Source organism: Rhamphochromis longiceps, linkage group LG19 (assembly GCF_057381845.1).
Source record: "Rhamphochromis longiceps isolate RC_006_pf linkage group LG19, R_longiceps_female_GT1.1, whole genome shotgun sequence".
NCBI lineage: Eukaryota > Metazoa > Chordata > Actinopteri > Cichliformes > Cichlidae > Rhamphochromis > Rhamphochromis longiceps.
The window spans coordinates 31,192,883-31,215,038 of record NC_140575.1 but is presented as its reverse complement, the minus strand read 5'-3'; the positions used below and the strand labels follow the sequence as shown (position 1 = coordinate 31,215,038).

The 22,156-nt window shown below is 38.6% G+C and overlaps 4 protein-coding genes across 5 annotated transcripts in view; 3 read left to right on the top strand and 1 right to left on the bottom strand.

The window, feature by feature from the left end:
- Positions 1 to 1,286: 1,286 nt before the first annotated feature.
- Positions 1,287 to 5,144, top strand: LOC146647125 (uncharacterized). Its single transcript, XM_085391709.1, has 6 exons — positions 1,287 to 2,080; positions 2,372 to 2,485; positions 3,434 to 3,691; positions 3,795 to 3,958; positions 4,454 to 4,590; positions 4,677 to 5,144. Exons 1-6 carry the CDS (start codon positions 2,005 to 2,007, stop codon positions 4,846 to 4,848), a joined length of 921 nt encoding a protein of 306 aa, XP_085247835.1. The 5' UTR covers positions 1,287 to 2,004; the 3' UTR covers positions 4,849 to 5,144.
- A 92-nt stretch (positions 5,145 to 5,236) lies between these two features.
- Positions 5,237 to 9,737, top strand: LOC146647124 (uncharacterized). Its single transcript, XM_085391708.1, has 6 exons — positions 5,237 to 5,423; positions 5,621 to 5,737; positions 7,001 to 7,252; positions 7,337 to 7,500; positions 7,634 to 7,770; positions 8,838 to 9,737. The coding sequence occupies exons 1-6, from the start codon at positions 5,306 to 5,308 to the stop codon at positions 9,001 to 9,003; spliced, it is 954 nt and encodes a 317-aa protein (XP_085247834.1). The 5' UTR covers positions 5,237 to 5,305; the 3' UTR covers positions 9,004 to 9,737.
- Positions 9,351 to 15,333, bottom strand: ttc8 (tetratricopeptide repeat domain 8). The gene is made up of 14 exons (XM_085391707.1): positions 15,126 to 15,333; positions 14,521 to 14,641; positions 14,355 to 14,418; positions 14,101 to 14,260; positions 13,826 to 13,915; positions 13,693 to 13,737; positions 13,516 to 13,601; positions 13,328 to 13,415; positions 13,121 to 13,231; positions 11,116 to 11,255; positions 10,839 to 11,013; positions 10,586 to 10,708; positions 9,948 to 10,031; positions 9,351 to 9,857 (listed from the first exon to the last, which is right to left on the bottom strand). The coding sequence occupies exons 1-14, from the start codon at positions 15,237 to 15,239 to the stop codon at positions 9,741 to 9,743; spliced, it is 1,518 nt and encodes a 505-aa protein (XP_085247833.1). The 5' UTR covers positions 15,240 to 15,333; the 3' UTR covers positions 9,351 to 9,740.
- A 583-nt stretch (positions 15,334 to 15,916) lies between these two features.
- eml5 (EMAP like 5) overlaps positions 15,917 to 22,156 on the top strand; it is a 51,543-nt gene continuing 45,303 nt past the window's right edge. For both annotated transcript variants that reach the window (XM_085391312.1, XM_085391311.1), the window contains exon 1: positions 15,917 to 16,439. In XM_085391312.1, the coding sequence (XP_085247438.1) occupies positions 16,243 to 16,439 (197 nt within the window). In that variant the 5' untranslated portion in view covers positions 15,917 to 16,242. The remainder of the gene's footprint in view (positions 16,440 to 22,156) is intronic.

The following is a 22,156-nucleotide window of genomic DNA, read 5'->3' as shown; positions in this document are numbered from 1 at the left end:
CAAACACAGGCGCAGGAAGAACACACACACTGTGATCGTTGGCACTGCTTTCTGCTCTCTTCACTGTAAATAAACGCACCATCTTCATCTAGAAGTCCTGCATTTGGGTTCTCTTTCAACCAACCCTGACAGATATTGTGTTACACAGTTAAACCCAGTTCATCTACAGGACGATGCTGTAGTGTGTTTTTTGATATGTCATATACACAAATTTAAAGTGTTTGACATTAACATAATGTTTTACTGTGTTTTTTATACCCCAGCTTCAGTAATATATTTTGACAAATACACTAATGAGGAGTTATATCTGTTTACCATCTACACTGCTGTGTATCTGGAACAGTCCACTTGTTAAAAATGATTTATTAATGTTTTAAGAATCGTATAATTAGCGGTATCAAAGGAATTCTTGGTTTTAATGACCTGATTATTTACCATCCCTGGTACAGATGGAAAGGTTAGTTTATACAGGTTAAGATGAAAATACTAACAAACACATCAAATTTTACTTTGTATTACTAGCTGTAGAAGACATCTTGGAATGACTGATAATAAGCTGTTCTTCACATTTTGTAACTCACAAAAAATACAAAAGTGTAGCAAAATGTCATAATGTTATTGGGATTACATGGACTTCCTCTGGACTGGATTAATGATTGAGTTAATTAGTTGCACTGGTAAGTAGACTTTATTACCATCACACAACACTACAGTGTCTATTTCCCTTATTTATTGTTAAAGCATCCTGAGCCACCAGGAAAATGGAAAGTTAAATAAAATTAGAGTTTGGTTCACAAGAAACATACTCTTATTATCTGCCCAACTTTAATTTTAATGCAGTTAACATCATTATGTGTGTAAAGTGTAATCAACGTGTTAGCAGTGTTGAGTGGACTATTTCTACTTTCTGTGCTTTGAGGCACTTCTGAAGCTCCACAGCCGAAAGTTACGTCTTTGTTTTAAGATTTAATTGGCTGTGGTTTGATCTTAATGGCCCTGGGCAAATATCTGCTTACAATTAAATCTGCAGTGTTTTAAAAAGTTTGTCTATTGTTAAAATGATTTATGAGTGCTTTATAAAATCTGCACTTTGAAAGAAATTGCTTTGTTTCTAAATTTTATAATCTGAATGCTTAGCAGCCTCTGTCTAGAGGGAAATGAGAGGATTTACAGAGCATGATAAAAAGCCCAAGGAAATTACAGCAAAGCCATTCATTATATTTTAGTCGTGATTTCTAGCTGTAGAAAGTATGTAGGAATCATATAGTATTTTGGATTGATTGATAACCAGATGTTCCTCCCAAATGTTCCTCACAGCATTATTGGGATTGTAAGAAACTGACTGAGCTAATGAATCATTTCTGAATGAGCATTAAGTGGATTTTGTTTAGTCACAGAAAGCTAGGCTGGGTGTTTCCTGTTTTTGTGATAAGCTAGGCTAACTAGCTGCTGTCCATAAATGTGACATATAATATTATAAATGTGCTTCCTCAAAAGAACAAAAGAATATTAGCAAAATTTTAATTAATTGTATATTTAATAATCTAGGAAGATTTTGAACAAAAATGTAATTACCCAGCAGCTTATGCTTCTTCCTGCTCCTTTTTGAACATGGACGTTATTTGGAGTTGTGGTTGCTCGTTTTCCTTTTGTTTGCTTTGTTCATTTGTCTCTTTTAATTCTATTTTTTTTTATACTTTTTCAACATGTTCAAAATAAAGATTCAATCAATCAATCAATTACCCAGCAGTCTGAAAACAAGTTTACATGTGCAGCATCAGTCACAGTATTATTACACAGTATGCTAATGTTTTTCAAACGTTAGAGCGATATTATCTCATTCTTGTAAAAGGCATTACCTCAACATGCAGACCAGGGTTCAAACGCACACACACATAGACACACACACCTTATCGCTGGTACAACCAGGAGAGACAAACAGATCAATAAGCGCTACCTGCACCAGTCAAGAACTCACAATTACCGTCGGTGCCTGAGGAGAAGATGACATTTGAAAAGATTTCTCAAGATTTCAGCACAGATGGCCATTCAGTCTCTCACCGTCAAAGATTTCGACAAGGTACAGCTCACTTTACAATCAAATTCCAAGCAGTTTCTTTTCTGCTTTTTTTTATACCACCGCTTTACTCCCTCCTTGTGAAATCTGACCTCGTGGAGCTTTCACTCGTTTACTCATTTTGGTTTCAGATACATGTAAAACATTTGTAATAAGTGTGTTACATTGTTTAAAACTAAACCACATAGCAGATTGCTCTGTCACCTATTAGGAAAGTCCCCATTATAAATTTATTTGATTTACTGAAGACAAAATATTTTATTAGGATTTTTAACTGAGAGGAACATTTTCAAGGTCTGTTTGCAGATGGAAGCAGACCTGCGTTTCCACACCACCGACTGGTTATACTGAGTCTGAGCCTGCTGAATGCTGTTCTGCTGATAGCTGCTGTTGTCACTGGGATCTATTGTAAGTATGAGAGTCAATAAGAAACTCCTTAATCTGAAGTATAATCCTTGTTCTGTATGATATTAATCGCACAAAGTAGTAGAACCAAGTACGAACGATGGTATGAAACTGCAGAAATTCATATAATTTACTTTTACATATATGAATATCTGATTGATTAGAGTTTATTTCTAGACCAGAGTTTCTTAATGTTTTCAGTGTGCCAAATGACACAGAGCCACACTCAAGAATAATACTGTATTTGTAATGTTTCATTTTGGACACATTACAAGCACAGCATTTGCGGTTTATGTTGGTATATGCCATTTTCACTATCATGAAACAGGTATGTGTTGCTTTGCAGTTGCTTTGGTCGCTAGATGGTTGCAAGTTTTGCTAGTAGTATGCATGGAAGATGCTAACTTGTCTGCTAACCCTCACTAATTACTTACCGAGCAGTATTAAACTGTGAAAAGTGCAACTAAATGAAAATCGTTTGCCTTCAAATCAAAACTTCTGCCTGGAGAAATGTGTTAGTTGCCGCACAACTTTTACTTTGAAAGCAAATGTCGTCTGTTTCTGCGTTTTGGCAGACTGCACCTAGAAGAGTAAATGGTTACTGTTTGTGTGTACAATAGTGTCTTTCATACAAATTAGAGGTAATCAAAGCAATCTGCTGGCAAGGTTTTTCACTCAGCCATAGTCAACAACCTGAGCTCAATTCCAGTCACTGGACCTTTCGGTGAATGTAGTTCTTTGTATAGTTATTTGTATATATTAGCTGGTATCTGTGTCTGTGACAAGCACTCATACTGTCTATAGATGCAATACGCTAACAAATCTACTTTGAAACAAATATGTGGAGCCAACATGACATCTGGAAAACTGAAGATCACAAACCAATGGCTGACATCACTGTGATTAGAGCAATCTTTTATATTGACCCTCTTTTCCTTTCTTATCTTTCAGGTGTCAAAGCCAAAGACTTTCAGGTTTCAGATTCATCTGTTTCACCCTTGTTGATTGAAATGAACCATCTCCGCAACCACAGTGGTATCATCAAAGAGAGGCTGGAGGCCCAGGCAAAACTGGTGAAAGAGCGCACCAACCACGTGCAGCTAAAGCTCCAGGTGAAGCAGTTGAAGGTCGAAAATGATTTGCTTCAGCGACAAATTGAGACACTAAATGCAGCGAAATCAAATCTCCAGACAAATAAAACTCTCTTAGGTAAGTTCAGCCTCCAACCCGTCTTTGTGAACATGCAGCATGCTGTGAATCTGCACGGCTTATTGTGAGATAGTAAATGGTTGTTCGATCTCTCTTGGAACAGAGGAAACCTGCGGCAGATGCCCAACAGGATGGCTCCTTCTTAAAACATCCTGTTATTATTTTTCTCACCATGAAATAAACTCCAGAAAGAACTGGACGGAGAGCAGACAATACTGCATTAATCAGGGCGGTGACTTGCTTGTCATCAATAACTTGGAGGAGCAGGTTGGTCAGAAACGAAGTCTTTTCTGCTTAAATAGTTTATTTTGTAGGCCTCTGTGTCTGGTTTTAAAATGCCAAGAAATTCGAGCCCACCATGTGTGAGAAAGTTATCTTCTGTTAATGATTAAGATTCATTTCAATTTCATAATCTTGGTGCATAAAAAAGTAAAGTCACAATAATATACGTTTAATTTTGGCAATTACTCATTAACTTGTACGTTATTAAGAGCTTTACACTCAAAAACTTTACCATCTCTGCTCGTGTGTGGGTCTGTGTGGGTGGGATTTAATTAGACTGAACTTACTTTAAACTGGCAAAGTAAGAAAAATAGTACTCGTCTAACTTCGTAGAGCAAATATGTGACATCTTGATAAAGGCTAACCACGGGGAGCAAATGTTTTATATTCATGATAGCATTGCTCAGCTATGCCTAAACGATCACACCATACTTATTAGTCATCATTTAAAAATCAAATTGAATGTCTGCTTTCTCATAGCTCCTCATAACCGACAACTTTCAAAAAGTGAGCAGCTCTGGCGTATGGTGGCAGAATGGATACTGGGTCGGCCTCACTGATGTGGTGACAGAGGGAACGTGGGTCTGGGTTAACAATGTGACCGAGGTGGATTCAATGTAAGCGACTCGTGAAGCGCTATGATTCATTACTGACAAATGTACTGAAAACAAGTTCCTCTCTAAGCGATTGTGCTTTACTCAAGGTACTGGAGAAGTGGGCAGCCCGACAGCTCTGGTGAGGAGAAGAAGAACTGTGCTGCTTTTCTTTTCTTTACCGATAATGTGAAGACGTGGTACAATGTAGAATGTAGCAGCAAACAGCTGAACTGGATCTGCGAGATGGAGCCAAAGCAAACCACAAGGGGACCTCAATGATGATGTTTCAAAATAATAATAGCAATAATGTCATAAAATCTCTCAAATAAATTAGCTGTAACTTGACATGTGAAAAATCGTGTTATACACTACTGTAAGTGACACGTTTTCGGTTTTTTTGTTTTTAAAGTATTTTGACAAAACTCAGCATATTCAGTTGTATATGGGGGAAAAATGTCTGCAGTATCTGGTCTGTAATGATTTTAAGATGTTTAATGCTTAACTTGATAAAATAAAAATTCATCCTTAAAGAATATTTCTGATCCTAATCTTGTTTAGATGATCTGAAAACTCTGCTGTTCCTTTACCTCCTGTAAATGGTTAACAAGTAAACTTGATTTTCTGTTTGCAATGTTACACACACACACATGCGCAAACACCCGCAGGGCAATGTCCTAACAAATACTCTCTCTTTCTCGGGTGATCTTGCTGCACTCTTCTCATCTCGTCGATTAAAATGGAGGACAACGGAAATAATGCTGGCTTTTTTGAGAGTACTTATAACAAACTGACTTATCCTGAGGACATTAGTGAAGATGACCACTCTTTCAACTTGAACCAGGAGAGGCAACAAGGTAAATGACAAGAAGATGAATGATGATTAAGGAAATATGTTTAATGTTTCTTCTCTGCCAGAAACTAGCTTTGCTCTTCACAGCACTTTTTATAACTTGTGATTACATATCCACATTTTCGCCCACCACTTGGGTGTTATTTTGATGTTGCTGTATTGTGCATGGCTCTGATATTTATCCACCACTTATCTGTGTAGTGTCCCTGTCCACAATGGGGCCTGGATCCTGTTTAAATCGTTACAAAGTGCTTGCAGTGAGCCTGGCAGTGCTCGCTGCCTTTCTGCTGGCAGTTGATATTGGCCTGGGAGTCTATTGTAAGTGATTACTGCAAGCTGCAGTTTTTGTTATATTGAGAAATTTTTTAAATCTTAAAAAAAAGGTTCAACAGGAGGGAAAATAATCATCTCTTGTGGGAAAATCGAGGTCAACAAAAAGGGATTTGATTTATTCTCACCTGACTCTTTTTATCTAGTTTTAACTCCCTGGTTTGGTTTTCCACCCTGTAGCTTCACTGCTTATTCACCTGTGTTTGTGTCCTCAATAGGCCGCTAATTTTACTGAAAAGTCTCCAATAAATACTGTTTCACTACCTGCCTGCCACTAAAGAGTAGCTAAAGTTAGCAGGTGAATACAGAAGAAACATTAGCATCTATGAAACCGGATGTTATCCCCTCAAATTCATGGAAACCAAAATAATAAAGCCCAGTCTTTTTTTCATAAACTGTATAAGGTTGTTTTGTGTCAGCTTTCTAAAACGTTTGTTTCTGCTGCCCCCAAGTGATCAAAAAAGAACAAAACAGAAAATGCAGGTTTAATTACTAACATTACAAATGTACCTTAAATAACGGTCACTAAAGTAGCATCAGGGAAATTCAGAGTTTGTATTCCCTTAGAAAAACATATTAGTTGACGCGTTTTTTTCACCTGGTTGCAAACACAGAAAACTTTCTATACATGATTTAAGCTACAAAATATGAGGAGCGCTTGATTATTTGATTAATAAATATGTTAATTTATAAAAATGGTTATATGCTTTTGCATCAGTGACTATTATATCAGGTTTTGCCCACTTTATTGGCTAATATTAGATTACTACAGATCACTCATGCCAAATGCCAGACTAATTTGAGTTTTAATTTAATTGCAGTATTTCTGTTACATAATTTATCCATATAAGAGGACCAACAAGCTTAACTCAGTTGTAAATACCTGTTACTTCTTTGTTTAGAAAGGGTCACCAGAGCAGGTGGATCAGCAAACGTGGCATATTTAACCAGGATTTTTGTTTCCAATCTTGAACTGGGATCTTTTAGTTGTTAGGCAAATGTATTAACAACTATACTAAAGAGCTATTCACTATGTTATTTAATTATGGGACAATTTAAAAAAAGGAAAATGTGTAAACTGTCTTAGCTGTGACCTAAAAACTGCCTGTGTTCTAGATAATAAATAAATATTTTTAAGTGAGGTTTGTCTGCTACTGCTCTTTTGTTATTTCCGTTAGAGTTCTTTCTTCAGCTGTACCAACACCGTAAAAATTGTACAGTTTTTAAAGTCTTCCTTTTCTCTACTTTCAGACTACAGACTTACTTATGGGAACCATTTAGTAACAGACATCAGCACTGAGATTGCCAAATTGCAGGCTACTTACAACGCTGCACTCCAAAGCAAGACTGAAGCCAAACAGGAGGTGGCGAAAGAGATCAAGTCACAGCAAATTACCAAGTGGGAGCTTGATCATCTGAACAGAAGGAAAAAAGATACCGAAAAACTAATAGACAGAACTGAAACGGAAATAGCGATGTTGGAATCCCACATGCCAATGCTCAGTGAGAGGCTTTTTCTTTATTTATCATGTTAATAAATGCTCTATAATTGTTATGTCATTCCTTTTTTTTGGTTTTTGTCGACAGAAGAGGGCTGCAGACAGTGTTTGCCAGGCTGGACTGTCATCAATTCCATGTGTTACTTCTTCGCTTTATCTGAGGAACTCTCACGGAGATCGTGGATGGATGCCAGACATTTCTGCAAGAGGCAAGGAAGCGACTTATTGGTCATCAACAGCAGAGAGGAACATGTAAGACTCAACATTTAAACAACACAATGAAACTTACTGACAAACTTACAAGTTCCACTTCTCATGAACAGCACTAGCATATATGAATGTTTGTGTGTGTTTTCACGTACATGTGTATTTCCTATATTGTCAGATGGCCCTTGCTGAAATTGTAAAAATGTCTCGAGACCCCTCGAGATCGCTTGCCCACAGTGGATTCTGGATTGGACTGAGAGATGCAGATGTGGAAGGAAGTTGGACATGGTTGGATGGGACAAGGGTGGAAGAGGGGTATAAATTCTCCTAAAAATCTTAATCCATAATGACAAAGTGAAAGAAGTTTTCTTGCTATTTTTTTTTTCCAAATCAACATTTACATAAGTACTCACAGCCTTTGCCATAGCACTCAAAATTGAGCTCAGATGCATCGTGTTTCCACTGATCACTTGTCAGAGGTTTCTATTAGTTTTTGATTGGAGTTCATTGTGGTAAGGATTGTATCAATGCACAGATCTGGGAAAGGGTACAGAAACATTTCTGCACCCCTGAAAGTCCCGATAATGGCTCCATCATCAGTAGATGTAAGAAGTTTGAAATCACCGGGAATTTTCCTGGAGCTGGACGCCCAGCCAGTCTGAGCAATCAGGGTGTAAGTGCCTTAGTCAGCGAGAACTCGATGGTCACTCTAATAGAACGACTCTCAAAGTTGTTCAGGTCATGTGCAAAATGCTCTGGACTGATGAAACAAAGATTGAACTCTTTGGGCTGAATGCCAAGGATCAGCACCTAGCTAATTCTATTCCTACAGTGAAACATGGTGGTAGCAGCATCATGCTGTGGGGATGTTTTTCAGCAGCAGGAACTACTCAAGACTACTCATGGTCGAGTTGATGATAACTTGCTCCAGAGCACTATGGACCTGGGACTGGGGTGAGGGTCCATCTTCCAACAGGACAACAATCCTAAAGGTGGCAAAAGGTGCTTCAACAAAGTATTGAGTACTGAGCAAGGGCTCCGAATACTTATGTACATGTTGTATTTTTGTTTTTTGCTTTTAATGCGTTTGCAAGAATTTCAAGCAAATCTTTCTGACTTTGTAATTATAGGCTGTTGTGTAAAACTTTGAAGTGAAAAATGAATCAAATCCAGTTTGGAATAAAGTAATGTAATGTGACAAAATGTGGAACAAGACAAGCGATATAAATTCTTTCTGAATGCCCTGTAACCATTATCCACTTGTGATAACGTAATTTAAGTATATGTCAGTTTATTAATTTAAGTATATGGTAATTTCCCATATATCTCTGTCAGAGCACACATAAAAAAAACTAAGCAAAGTTACCCATCTCTTGTTTCAGGTACTGGGATATTGGAGAGCCTAACAACCAAAACAATGAAGACTGTGCTGCTATGTATCCCAGAGAAAACCCCTTTCATTCATGGAACGATGCTCCATGCAACTGGAACCTGAAATGGATTTGTGAGAGGACACCAAGACCTTTTAGCTCTAGCTTAAATGTTTAAACAGAGAGTCAAGTCTGGCTTTAAGGCATGGACGTGTCTTCTGAACTTTTTTTTTCTTTATTGTCATGTCTTTTGCAAGAGACTACAAAATGTCCAAGAAGATTAAAATAAGAAAAATACATCTGAGTTATAAAGGCATCTACAAAATGTATGCAAATTCTGTAACTGTTACAAATAAAACCTTTACCTTTACTATGTACACATATTTTACCACTGTACACATTTGTACACTAACATGCCAGTGTTTCAGGAAAACCTTTACATGCCCTCTAAAGGTCATGTTAGTTAGAGCCCAAACATTTACCATTTAATGGGCTATGACTGAAACACTTGACCTAGACATTTTAGACCTAGCGTTGCATCAACTACAGCCTTTTGAAACTCTACTGAAATAGAGTTTTACAGAGAACAGTGAAAAAATCAAAGAAACCAATGAGCTTATTCTGTACACAACAATAAGTCTACAACAGCTCAAGCTGGAATCAAATAAGGACAATCACATCACTTTTCAACACTGAAGTGTAGAATTACAGTTAACAATTAACACTTCAAAGGGTCACCACTCATTTTGCTAAAGAGCTTCAATTGTAGATGTATCTAATAAACTGGCAGTTAATAAATAAACACAAGCCAAAACTAATCCCACTTTGTCCATTTCCAAGACTAACCTACCAAATTATGACTTTTTTAAAGACTGGGTTAAAAGAAAACCCGGTCGTTTGCAGTGCTGTGGTCCCTCACAGCACTGCAAAGTGCTGTCGAAGTTGCTTGAGAAGCTGCTGAGTGTCGACGTGTTCTGGGAAAGCGTCCTCAGATTTTTGGGCTGCACTGTAGCTGCTCTGAAGGTCCCCAAGCTGGACACAGGCAAGAAGATGTAAAGATCACACTTTGTCACTTTTAATTGCACTGCATGATTTGGTTGGACCTTGATAGCGATAAATTACCTTTTCAGAGAGAATGGAGAGATTGAAGTGTGGCTCGTACATATGGGGGGCCAGTGATGCAGCAGTCTGAAGGAAGCCTTTAGACTGGATTAAAGGCAGGGAAACAATTAACACCTGTCATGAAAATGTATATGAAAATGCAGTGTTTACAGATTTAAAGTTTTATTTTCTTTAATTGGAGCAATCCTTACATCACGTTGCCATCATCATTATCACTATGAAAAAAGCTGGAAAACCCTGAAAATTTAACCTTTTAAATCATGTTGGCAGCAGAAGTGTTAAGCAGGTGGATTGCTCATGCTCCTCCTGCTACTGGAAAAATAAAATCCCATATATCTCATGACGCTTTGTCTCATATCAAGCTATTATTGCTAAATTGCTTTATTGCCTAGCTCTTTGTTGGAGTAACAGGGGCTTACTGAATATTGGATTTATATTACGCAAGTATAATTTGAGAGATATCTTTTGATAATATGAGCTGGATTATAGTTTATATGACGCTAATAACTACATTTTAGTGATTTTCTTATAATGGGCTGTGTTATATCACATTAGAGGTCGAAAGGATCACCATTATGATTTCATTACTCATATTTTAGCAGCTTAACAAAGACAATGATTCAAAACTATGTCTTTACCTGTTCAAGGTGACCTTTTCGCAGCTCCAGCACAGCCAGGTTGTTATAAGCTTCAGCATGGTCATTATTAAATGCCAAAGTCAGTTTAAAGCACTGATAGGCCAGAGTCAAGTCCCCTATTCCCTGTAAACACAGAGCATATTCTAAATTATACAATGTAAGGTTGTCATTTCAATTAACTAAGTGTCAAATTATGTTAACTGTGAACCATATATGGAAGTGAAACATATTAAGTAATTTTCTGTTAACTCACAACAGCCACGTGTCCTATGTTGTACCAGACATCAGCCTGCTCTTCATCATTGGCCACCAGGGCCAGAGCCCTCTCAAACGAGGACAGAGTCATATCGTACTGCTGGGCGTAGAAACAGGACAGGCCCAGGTTGTTGTACAGTTGGCAATTATACACTCCCATCTGGAGCAGCCGTCTAGCAATGGGTGAAACATATTAAATCACAGATAGTAAATAAAATCTCATCAGATAAATTGTAACAACACATTACACAAATTGTACAGAAAGTTTGTCTGACCTATAGAAGCGCAGAGCAATCTCAGGCTGATCTGTATAGAAGTGATTGCTGCCTATGCAGGCTATGGCCTCCACGTGAGTGTTGTCCTGCTTCAGGACGTCTTTATAGTACTCTGTCGCTGATGAAATGTTGTTCATCTCCTGTCAAAATACCATTTTAGAGACAATTAATGAATGGACGGATGGATGGATATCTTTAATGATTCATGCAACTGTTAAGGTTATACTCCATGCAGCTATGGTGGAAAGTTTACATTAGTCCAGTGGTTCCCAAATAGCTTGGAGGCAAGTCGTTAAGATTTTGTGTCAACCAAACACTATTAGTGTAACTGAAAGCCCTTTTGTCTTTAACCTCAGCAATTCAAGTACTAAGGTTAATATTGCAAAGAAGCTGGGAGTGAAGCTGTTGTTAAAGCTGGCTTCCTTTAACTATGACTGCTTGCATTTCTCCACTTCAGTGACTTTGAAAATGTTACTCATTCCTTAATTTCGTCCAGACTTGACCATTAACAGTCTGCTTTCAGGTGTCAGCCTGTCACTGCTTGGCCAACTAAAGCTGGCCAGCTCTTAACTGGCAAGTGTAAGCAAGACCACACATCACTCATATTAGCTTCCTTTATTGGTTGTCAGTAAGTTTTAATTTTTTTTTTTCTTTGATTTTAAGTGATTGCAGGGGTTGGCACCTCCTTAGCTCTCTCATTGAGCAGGTCTGCTGAGCAGAGGCTTTTGACTGTCCTGTGGTCCAGATTAAAACAAAGAGGAAATCAGAAACTTAAATGTACCTTCTCCTACATTGTGGAGCAAACTGCCTATTTACATCAGGGGCATTAGACATTTTTGAAAACGGTCTTTGGTTATTACACCAGACTAAGTCCTGATTACTTTGAATTGTGCTTTTACTGTTTTTGTTTTTTCATTTTGTTTTTTGTTTGTTTTGATTGGGGCTGCAGCTGCAGTAATGCGGACGCTGCACCGGTCCGTCGTGGTGAAGAGGGAGCTGAGTGTAAAAGCGAAGCTCTCAATTTACCGGTCGATCTACGTCCCTACCCTCACCTATGGCCACGAGCTGTGGGTAGTGACCGAAAGAACGAGATCGCAGATACAAGCGGCAGAAATGAGCTTCCTCCGAAGGGTGGCTGGCCTCTCCCTTAGAGATAGGGTGAGAAGTTCGGCCATCCGGGAGGGGCTCAGAGTAGAGCAGCTGCTGCTCCACATCGAAAGGAGCCAGCTGAGGTGGTTCGGGCATCTGACAAGGATGCCCCCTGGGCGCCTCCTGGGCGAGGTGTTCCAGGCATGTCCCACCGGGAGGAGGCCCCGGGGCAGACCCAGGACACGCTGGAGAGATTATATCTCTCGGCTGGCCTGGGAACGCCTTGGTGTTCCCCCGGATAAGCTGGAGGAGGTGGCTGGGGAGAGGGAGGTCTGGGCCTCTTTGCTTAGGCTGCTGCCCCCGCGACCCGGCCCCGGACAAAGCGGATGAAGATGGATGGATGGATGGCATTTTGTTTTCTTTATTTAAGCAGTTTTATTGTCTTATTATTTTATGACATTTATTCTTTTAGCTGTTAAGCACTTTGGGATACATCATAAAAACATTCCACTTGACTTAACGGCACAAAAAACAACAAATTTAATTTAATTTTAATATACCAGAACACATCAGCGTCCCTGACTGAGGAGGATCAAATTTGTGATGATGTAAAACTGAACAATTTCTTCTGAAAGGAAAACCACACAAAACCATCTAAAAGGAAAATAACTGTGAAGAAACTACATCTTTTGGATCCAGCTGAGAGTGCCAAACAAGCTAAAGAGCCACTCTGAAACCCGAAAACACTTCTAAGAGACACTCTGTCTACTGGAAAAGAGCTTTTGAAATGAACCACAGGCAGCTAGAACTTGTCTGAATTGTGTTAAAGTGCCTGATAAGGAGTGGTTATGTGATATTCGACAATGCAATTAAATAAAAAACTGACTATATTCGAGATGATGATGGCATACTGTACCTCATGGATACGAGCTATTCCTGTTAGAAGGGTAACCTCTCCAGGGAAGTGATCCAGGCCTTGCTTGAAAAGACTGAGAGCTGTTATTGGCTGATCCATACGCTGATAAACCTAAAGGAAAATGAAAACAAGAATAGTGATTTCAAGAAAAACATTGCTTTAGAGAGAGAACCTTAAAATGTACAAACCCTTGGCAATAATCACTACCTTTGCGAGATAGAGATACGTATCTACCATCTCTTGGTGGTTGAGAGCTGATCGAAACTGTTTTTCTGCTTCTCTATATAAACCAAGCCTAAGAGGAGAGAAACAGACATTACATAATTTCATATACATAAATGTTAATTTAATCAAACATTGCAGTTGAATAATATGAAGGATGGTGTGTTACTTGCCTGTAGTAGCATTTTCCCAGCTGAACTTTCCACCACCAGTCTTTGAACTGTGCATGTTCAGTAGCTTGAGCAGCTAAATCCAAAGCCTGTACAAGGAATATAATATTTCTTTACATACAGTCCTGTCATCTAATGTGTGGTAGTTTTCTTTACACTGCAGATTTGTGTATCGCTTACATTTTTCACATCATTTTCATGATGGAAGATGTACTCAAATAATGTCTGTGGAGAAAGAAGATTGCTTCACATGCAGGAAAAACACAATAGAAAACAACTGATAAATGTCTGGAAGTCACAGTTTGAGTCTTACCCTGGATAAATTGGGTTTTTGGGAATACTTGGCCAGATTTAGTCTAGACAAGTTTATAAATGGTCCTTCGGGATTTGTTAGCATTGAAGCCTAGAAAAACAATAAAAGAAATAGGTCATGCTAAGAATTTCAGGCTTTCAGTGTAACATAATAAATAATAAAATGACTGTTGCTATCAGTCTTACATTAATATATTGTCTGCTGCATAAATTAACTTGAGAAAATGCAATAGAAACAGGCATGTGTCAAACATGGCCTTTAGTAGGAATACTCACTGTCCCCAGACGAATGAATCTACCAGAAGAAGCGGTGACAGGACGAGCTGTGCTTGCAGTACGTGGGGTTTTGATGGCCTGCTCCATTGTCCCAGGGCGCCCGGACTGTGTGCTGGGTCTCACAAATCCTGTTATAGGGCGTCCTGATTGTGTCATGGGCCTAGATTTCAGGAAATAAAATATATCTGATTAGAGATTAATCACGAAAGCTTCATCAGTTTGGTTTTTTGTTTTCGTTGTCTTGAAAAACCTACCTGACAGCTGGTGTGGGACCTCCACCATGACATGTTCCAGGAAGTCTTAGTGATGTACCAGGTCCTTGCAGAGATCAAGTGTTATAAAAAAAAAATACTAATTAAGAAAATGTTCAAATTATTAATTTAATGAATTGTGGAATTTGGAGCAAATGCTTAAACTTACGTGCAACTTGAGCAATAGAGCTTTCATCCAGCATCATCTCAGCAATCCCCTCCTGGTCAACCTCGATTTCATCTATGTAAACCATCTCTGTAAGAGCACGGGTTTTCAAGCTCCATGCAGCCTATGACGCAAGTACGCGCGCGCACACACACACACAAGCAAGTTTTAGTCATGTGAAATATTTCACATTTATGTAGAAGAAGGCATAAAACAGTCTGGAGCTACAACACAAATTATCCATAAAAAAGAACAAAATGAGATGGAAAACAGAGACATGTGCAGTCATGGTTACCTCTGAGATTAGCAAAGATGAGTCCTTAAGATAGAGTGCAGACAGTTAGCGAGAGAGTAAAGAGATTTAAGAAAAATGTGAATAAATGGGAAGGAAGCAGAACGAACATAAGACACGATAGAAATGAGACTTGAAAAGAAAAGTAGCGTATAGCAACAGCTACTAAGTTTATAATAAACTGAATAAGTATGATGAAATGCTACGTTAGTGAGATATAAACAACACAGACTCGACTAATCGGGATTATGCAGCAGGTTGTCCAGCTGTCCATCGTTAGCAAGCTAGGCTAACCCTGCTAACTTCACCACAGTACCTGGTCGTATGGGTTGTCTTGTAATATTTTCGTACAAATATCAGAACATTGTTGGAGTTTCCGCCTCCTGAAATAGCTCCACGCCAGAAACAATGGGTCCATCGTCACTTCCATTGCTTTTGCTAATCAGGGAGAAATAGCGTAGATCTAAAAGTCAGTTAGCAAGCTGCTAAGAGAAGATGACTTGAAGGCGAGACCGAGGCTTCCTCTGTCGCTCGGCAACAGCCTAGGAGGGCGGTCCTTCACTGCCGCAATTTCCTCAAAAGAACTGAATAAAATAAAATAAAGTTAAATTAAATTAAATTCATGGGACATCACTGTTCTTTTTAAAATTAATGCATTAATTCAAATTTGATTTACAAGAAATATAGATCAAATAAAATAAATAAAAATATAAATCTGTGGAAGCAGTTAATTTAGGTGAGTAAAGAACTTTCTTACTCATAACTCTTTATATAAGTCATGAAACACGCCACACTTAAATAAACACTTTGAATACTTGAATGGACTAAGTAATACATAATTTTAAAACAATTAAAATTTCAATTACCTGCTTTTGGTATTTTTTTAATTATATGGTTGAAAAGAACACATTAAAAGCACAAATGCTGACATTAAATAAAAAATATTCAGAAATAGGGTCTAGCACCCGGACTGCTTGCTTCTTGGTCATGACGGAGTTGTCCTCTCCTGCTTTTTCCTCCTGAGTAAGTCAAAGCATCTGATTGGGTAACGGACTCCTCCGTCATCTTTGTAGGCGGTGCTTGTGGAATAACAGTACAGCTCCATCTTTGTAGGATTTGACAGGAGCTTTGACCCAACTCGAAGAGGACCGCGAGCCCGGGGCTGAAGTACAAGTAGACTGAATGAAAACACAAGCGTAGAAATCAGTTTCTTAAACAGAGGCAGAGGGCTTTCATATTACCAGGCAGCGAGTCTTTTAATTCACATAACCCGCAAAGATGCCCGATTTCAACGCTTGCTCTTGACTCTGGTTGTTTCCAATGGAACTAGCCTAATGGGACACGCGGGCTTCAAATAAATCCTTTTTGGTGAATGACACTATATCCGAAAGCCTGCGTGATAGCGACAGAGAGACACACACGGAAGTGCGGACATGGCTGACAGGACTGCTCCCAACTGCCACCTGAGACTGGAGTGGGTGTACGGATACCGGGGACATCAGTGCCGCAACAACCTGTACTACACCGCCGCCAAGGAAATTGTCTATTTCGTCGCCGGTGTGGGAGTTGTGTATAACACCCGGGAACACAAGCAGAAATTTTACCTGGGGCACAACGATGACATAATCAGGTAGTAATGACATGTTTATATAAACATATAAATGCATTTCAGCACCGTGGACAGCACCAGACTTGAAACGTGTACTGAAAGTGTAGAGTTGTCATTATTGGAGCTGGTGTCACCTTGTGCAATGTAATGCGATATTTTTCAGCTCCACGGGGAGTGCACCCCTACTTAGCAGCATCCCTAGTTTGCTGTGGGTTCAATATTTTGCTCAAGGGCACTCCAGCAAAGCAAGGGGTCCTTTGAAGACTGCTCTTGCTCCCATGTTGGAAGGAACCACTACACTAACATTAATTACTAAACAGAAACTAATATTTTAAAAATTATTTTGTTGAGTTCATGTTTATGCTTTAAAATTATTTGTCACTGACAATCTACTTTTAAACAATGTCATCCTGGGAAAAGCAGCAACCCATTCGTACAAAAAGGACGAATGGGTTGCTGCTTTAATATAAAATGTGGTTTAATGTAAAATATTTGACATTGATGCTCAACATTTAGTCATTTTTAAAAGAAAGGTTGACAGTGTAGACAGTAAAGTGGGCATATTTACCTTTGTGCAGTCCAATACTAATGTGCAGTATCTGAAAAATGCACTTGAACAAAGCTGTCCTTGAAGGAATCCTTGAATTGGAAAATTGAGGTAATAAGGGATTTAGTAGCTCGACCTCTGCATCTCAGGGAAAATGTTGAAACCTTTTTTTTAATAAAAAGTTATCATTAATCATTATATCACTCATCTTTCTCAGCATGCTGCACAACAATGACCTGTGACCAGTGGTTTAGTGCTTGTGTTGACATATGTGCGTCTGTGTGTGGGTTGGCCTGGAGATGACTAGCTTTATACTGTGTCGGTCGTCAGCTGGACTCCTGCTCCATTATTAATCGGACAGTAGAGATACTAACCCTCCGCTGCCCTGTGAGTAAAGTGCCTGAGTTCAAATGGTGAGCAGGAGGAGTCACAGACTAAACAATAATCTGATATATGATCTGCAAAACTGTTGAAAGTACAAAAGTGGTAAATTGGTGTAAAATCTGCAAATTTGATCAGAGTATTTCAGTGTGAAATGCAGAAACCTCTCATAGCGTGACCATGTGCTTTTTGTGCAGCCAGGTGGTTTGAACTAGCGCTATGTACTTACAGTGCAAGCTAAATAGGTCCCTTAAGCTGTCATTTATTAAATGCCAAGTAATAGCCATTTTAAAGGCCTCGAAGGAGTGCTTATGAAGCTCTTTTAAATACTGCCTTTGAATATGACTTCTGCGGCACAACCAGGAGCAGTGCTCGCCACATTCAGATCTGAATTATCACGTTGCACAAACTCATGTGGAAGAGAAGTGGCTTCTTTAGAGGGACTTAAAATTCAAATACTGCTTCTCTTCATTTTCTTGATGCACTGTTGCTGTAGATTCGTAAGCAATTTTTACATTAATTTGTACTTTACAGGGTCATTGCAGCACTCGTTTTGGGTAATCCCGTAAAAAGTCAATGAATGCCTCTCACCTGACCCACTCATCATCACCTGATTTTTTTGTACAATGGCGCCATCAAACCCACCATGGCGCCATGGAAAATTTAATGGCATTATTATTATCAAGACTGGGCGTGCTGCTCATATCAAGGTAAAAAATATATATATATGAATTTAAATAAAATCCTGTAGTAGCTTTGTATACATGTTGTATACATGTGCTCACCCACTCAACTTCATCATGGTTTTAATTTCATGATTTTAAATAGAATCTCTAATTTAATATTTCTCAACTGTTTAAAATTACTGTATTACAAATACATTTTTGGCACAGCAGGAATCAGACATTGAAAGATTATACAAGAAGTTTTATCCAGACAAAAATGGATTCATGAAGGTATGTTGTGTCAAAATGCTAAAATATAATAATGTGAATTAAAAAGTGCAAAATTTCAACCTATCCATATATACCTAGGACATTTATAACTCTGAGTATTTTCACAGGTTAAATTTTTCACAGCTCACTTTGACGGGGTCACATGGGAACATTTGTCAGATTAAACTGATTTTACCCATTTCTCCCACTTTTTTATTCACCCTGAAGTCTGTTTTAACTGGTCTCTGAGTAATGTGGAAGAGCTAATTGGCAGGTTTACACATGAATGAAAGACTGAGCAGACAATGATGCAGTAGTCTAGCCTTCTTTTGGTTGGCCTTTTAGGCGGTTTTAATGCTTTGTTAGAAATGTAAATAAACATGTTACTGGGCGATAACAGAATAGACCTGGGAGACAGTTAACGACCTCCAGTTAGAGCAGAGTACTGTGAGGCACATCATTAGAGTCGGTAGCCTTGTTAAAACTGTTTTTTGCTATTCTTTCCTCATATCTGCCGTTGTTCCAAATGGCTTTTATTCAAGTCAGAAACTCTAAGAGCCCAAGGCTCCTGCTAAACCTCAGCAGAAACAGAGTTTTTCCTGCTTATAAACAGTCTTGGCTCCCACTCAAGAAAAATCATTAGGACTATGATTAAAAATACTCTTCACTCTTCTTAATATCTTTAATAACCTGGGTTGAAGTTACACATAAATACTTTTTTTCTTTATCAAATGTCCAGAAACATGAGAAAAATGAACAGAATTCTATCAGGAAACTTAATACAGTTAAGTTTGGCTAACTGTATACAGACCAATCATGCTTATGTGTGTAGGAGGCATGATTGGTCGGATTGGTAAGCAAACCCTGAAGAGAGGAAACACCCTGGGAAGGTTGGCTATACTGCTGGAATGCACCACTTTAGAAAACCCTTAGTTTTTTCCTACCAATCATTAACATGGTTAACACATTCACCTTACATGTGAAAGATCCCTGGGAGATCACAAACCCTGCCTCAGGGTCGCAAGCTAATGCACTCCAAGTGTCGGTGCCAAGCCCTGATAAAAAGGAGAGTTGCATCAGGAAGAGCCAGTCGGCATAAAATCGGTGCCAAATCAAATATGCTGATCCATCCACCGTGGTGAACCTTAGGAAAATAAAGCAGCAGCTGAAAGCACCATTAACGGAAAAATAAAGTTTGTGGAAACTCTTTTTGACTTTAGTCTCACCTCATATTTTTCACCTGGTTGTCTGAGCCACAGTTTGAGACCCACTGGTCTATACTACAAAGCTTAAACCCCGACACTCAGAGCACATACTGTCCACGCAAAGACCGATTCACACGAATACATTCAAAGCAAAAGGAACAGCTGGCTACACTTTTAACTCATAGGAGTCTTACTCACTCCATCAGCCTTATGGGAAAAAAGAGGCTGATCTTTATCTGCCGTGTTCAATGGTAGTTCAGTCAGTAGCTGACCGGGAAGGGGGTGGGGGGAGATAAATAATAAAAAATAAACAAACAAAAAATACAATGGTACTGAAACAAGCTAAATTTTTAGTTTTAAAGCACGTGTGCTGGTATTGTTCTAGAATTTCACAGTGGTTTTCCAGTTGAGTTACCCATGACCCAAACCTAACTGCACACTCAATTCAGGGATAAAGAGATCGTTAGGAAAGCACGTATTTGCAGGGTTTTTCCTGTACTTAAAAACCTTGGCCTCCACCAAAGAGGTTTTAGCCTCCTCTACCAAGGAAATTCACAAGGGTTTTAATAAAATAATTTAAAATCAATAATTTTTAAGTGGGGTTGGCCAGAAATAAGAGAGATCTACGCAGATTCTTGCAGACCAGACGTGCTTGCAAAGTCAACTCCAAAGGCCAATTTGAGGCAGAAACATCCCTCTTTTGTTACATTTTATTTCATTTGTGGATGTAAATTCACAAAAGCGTGGGAAGATAGAGGCATGGCGGCCTTCTCCGTGTAGTCATTATTTGATGGTCTAGCCTTGAACGCGAGTTTCATCATCACTGTGACATGAACAGCAAACGCAATAAACAGAATACAAGAAGCTGCCTTAAAATGCAAGCAATAAAATAGGCCTGTAACTTACACAAGCTCTGTATTCATGCTGAACATATGTACATGTGACCTCATGTTTCAAACTGAATGTAAATCGAGCAATGAGAGAAAGCACAATTACTCTCTGGCTGGACAATAACAGGCTGATAAGTCATTTTTTGTTTCTGCACTGTGATCTTTTCTGCATGTTTTCTTGTTTTGATCCTGAGAGTTAATGAGTTAACGAGAGGGTTTCATGAACACAGAAATAAAAGGCCATCTCCTGTTACTCAGAATATCATGTTACCTCTATGATGGATCACGGCCAGAATTATGGATTATAGATGCCAGAGTGAGGCTGGTCTTGTCTCGGTGAGCTTGGAGAGATGCTGTGAATACATTTCCATTAATACTGCTGCAGGGTTTGTACAATAACAACGTGTCTGGCTTGCAGAGAAGAGTCTGTCTGTCCACAAACTAATGATATGAACAAAAAAAAGCATTTTAAAAAATAATAAATACAGTATTTTGACTACTATTGAACAAGTTAGAGCTGTGCATGTGAAACAAATCACTGTGATACACTAGAGCAGTGTGTGAGAATGTGCTTTCAGATAGTTTTACTGCTGACAGCAGCTATGAGAGCTGATATGATTTACATATCCATCTTTGCGTCCATCTTCCATTGTCTTAGTGTTGATTAATATGGATGGTTTGTGATGATCTACTTCCTAAGACGTTATCTTTAGCTTATTTTATATGCAGGCGCCAGCCTCAGTATAATATCATTCTCTATGGTAATTGTTCATTTTGCTTTTTCTAGATCGCATGCTGGAAATGTTCAGCCACCATATCCACAAGGAAAAAGCCTTATTGGAACACTAGACTAATCTGTTACCAATAAGACTGCCTGCTTCATATCTTTACATGCATTTCCATATTGCCAATGAGTGTATTTGCATGCCTAAGTATTATTATTCTTCCCAGGTTTTGGGTTAATTTTGTTAATTGTGTTCAGTTATGTTCTATATTTTTCACTATCACAGCAAGCACCTTGCATTTACATAGCTATTATCATGGGGTGGTAATAATAACAAGGTTTTAAATACATGTGTTGTTTCAGTCCTTGTGTTGTCCCAGTGTTGCATTTATTTTGTATATATGTGTCTCCCTCACACATATATACAGAATCATTTATCAGTTCATCCCACTGAGTCACGAAGCAGGTAAAAGTTTCTGCATTTAGTAATAAAAATATTTCTTTGGTTTCAGAGTATCAATAATTGTTGTCACAGTGTATTTTTATATTTATTTTTTGTCCCTAATTCTATTGAAGTATTCCAGGTAGGATATCTAAGTTTCTTAAAACCAGGAAAAGACTTTATCCAGATGGGTGCGTGTGCAACACATAGCCAGGATACTCTTAAAAAGTCCCAGCACAATCACAAATGCACTCACTGTTAGTAGCTGCCAGGGCTACTCTGTAAAAGGAAGCTTGTTCTCTAAAGAGCTCATCTGTCGTACCCAATTAAGATCCTCCAGAGTTTCATACAGTTACTTAGCACAATGGTATGATTCAGCAGTGTTGTCACTGGGGTTAAAAATATATATAACTGACTGTTTTAAGTGGCATTATGAATGTTTTACACTGATGAGGTGGAAGCGGCTACACATGCTCAGATACCCTTATATTATACTTCACCCTTACCATAAACAGCCTAGATGTCAGTGATGCCTTTTTGACTATTATACTACTTTAAGTATTGTTTAATTGATATATGAAGCATATATTGCTTCTGTGAATCCTCACATTCAA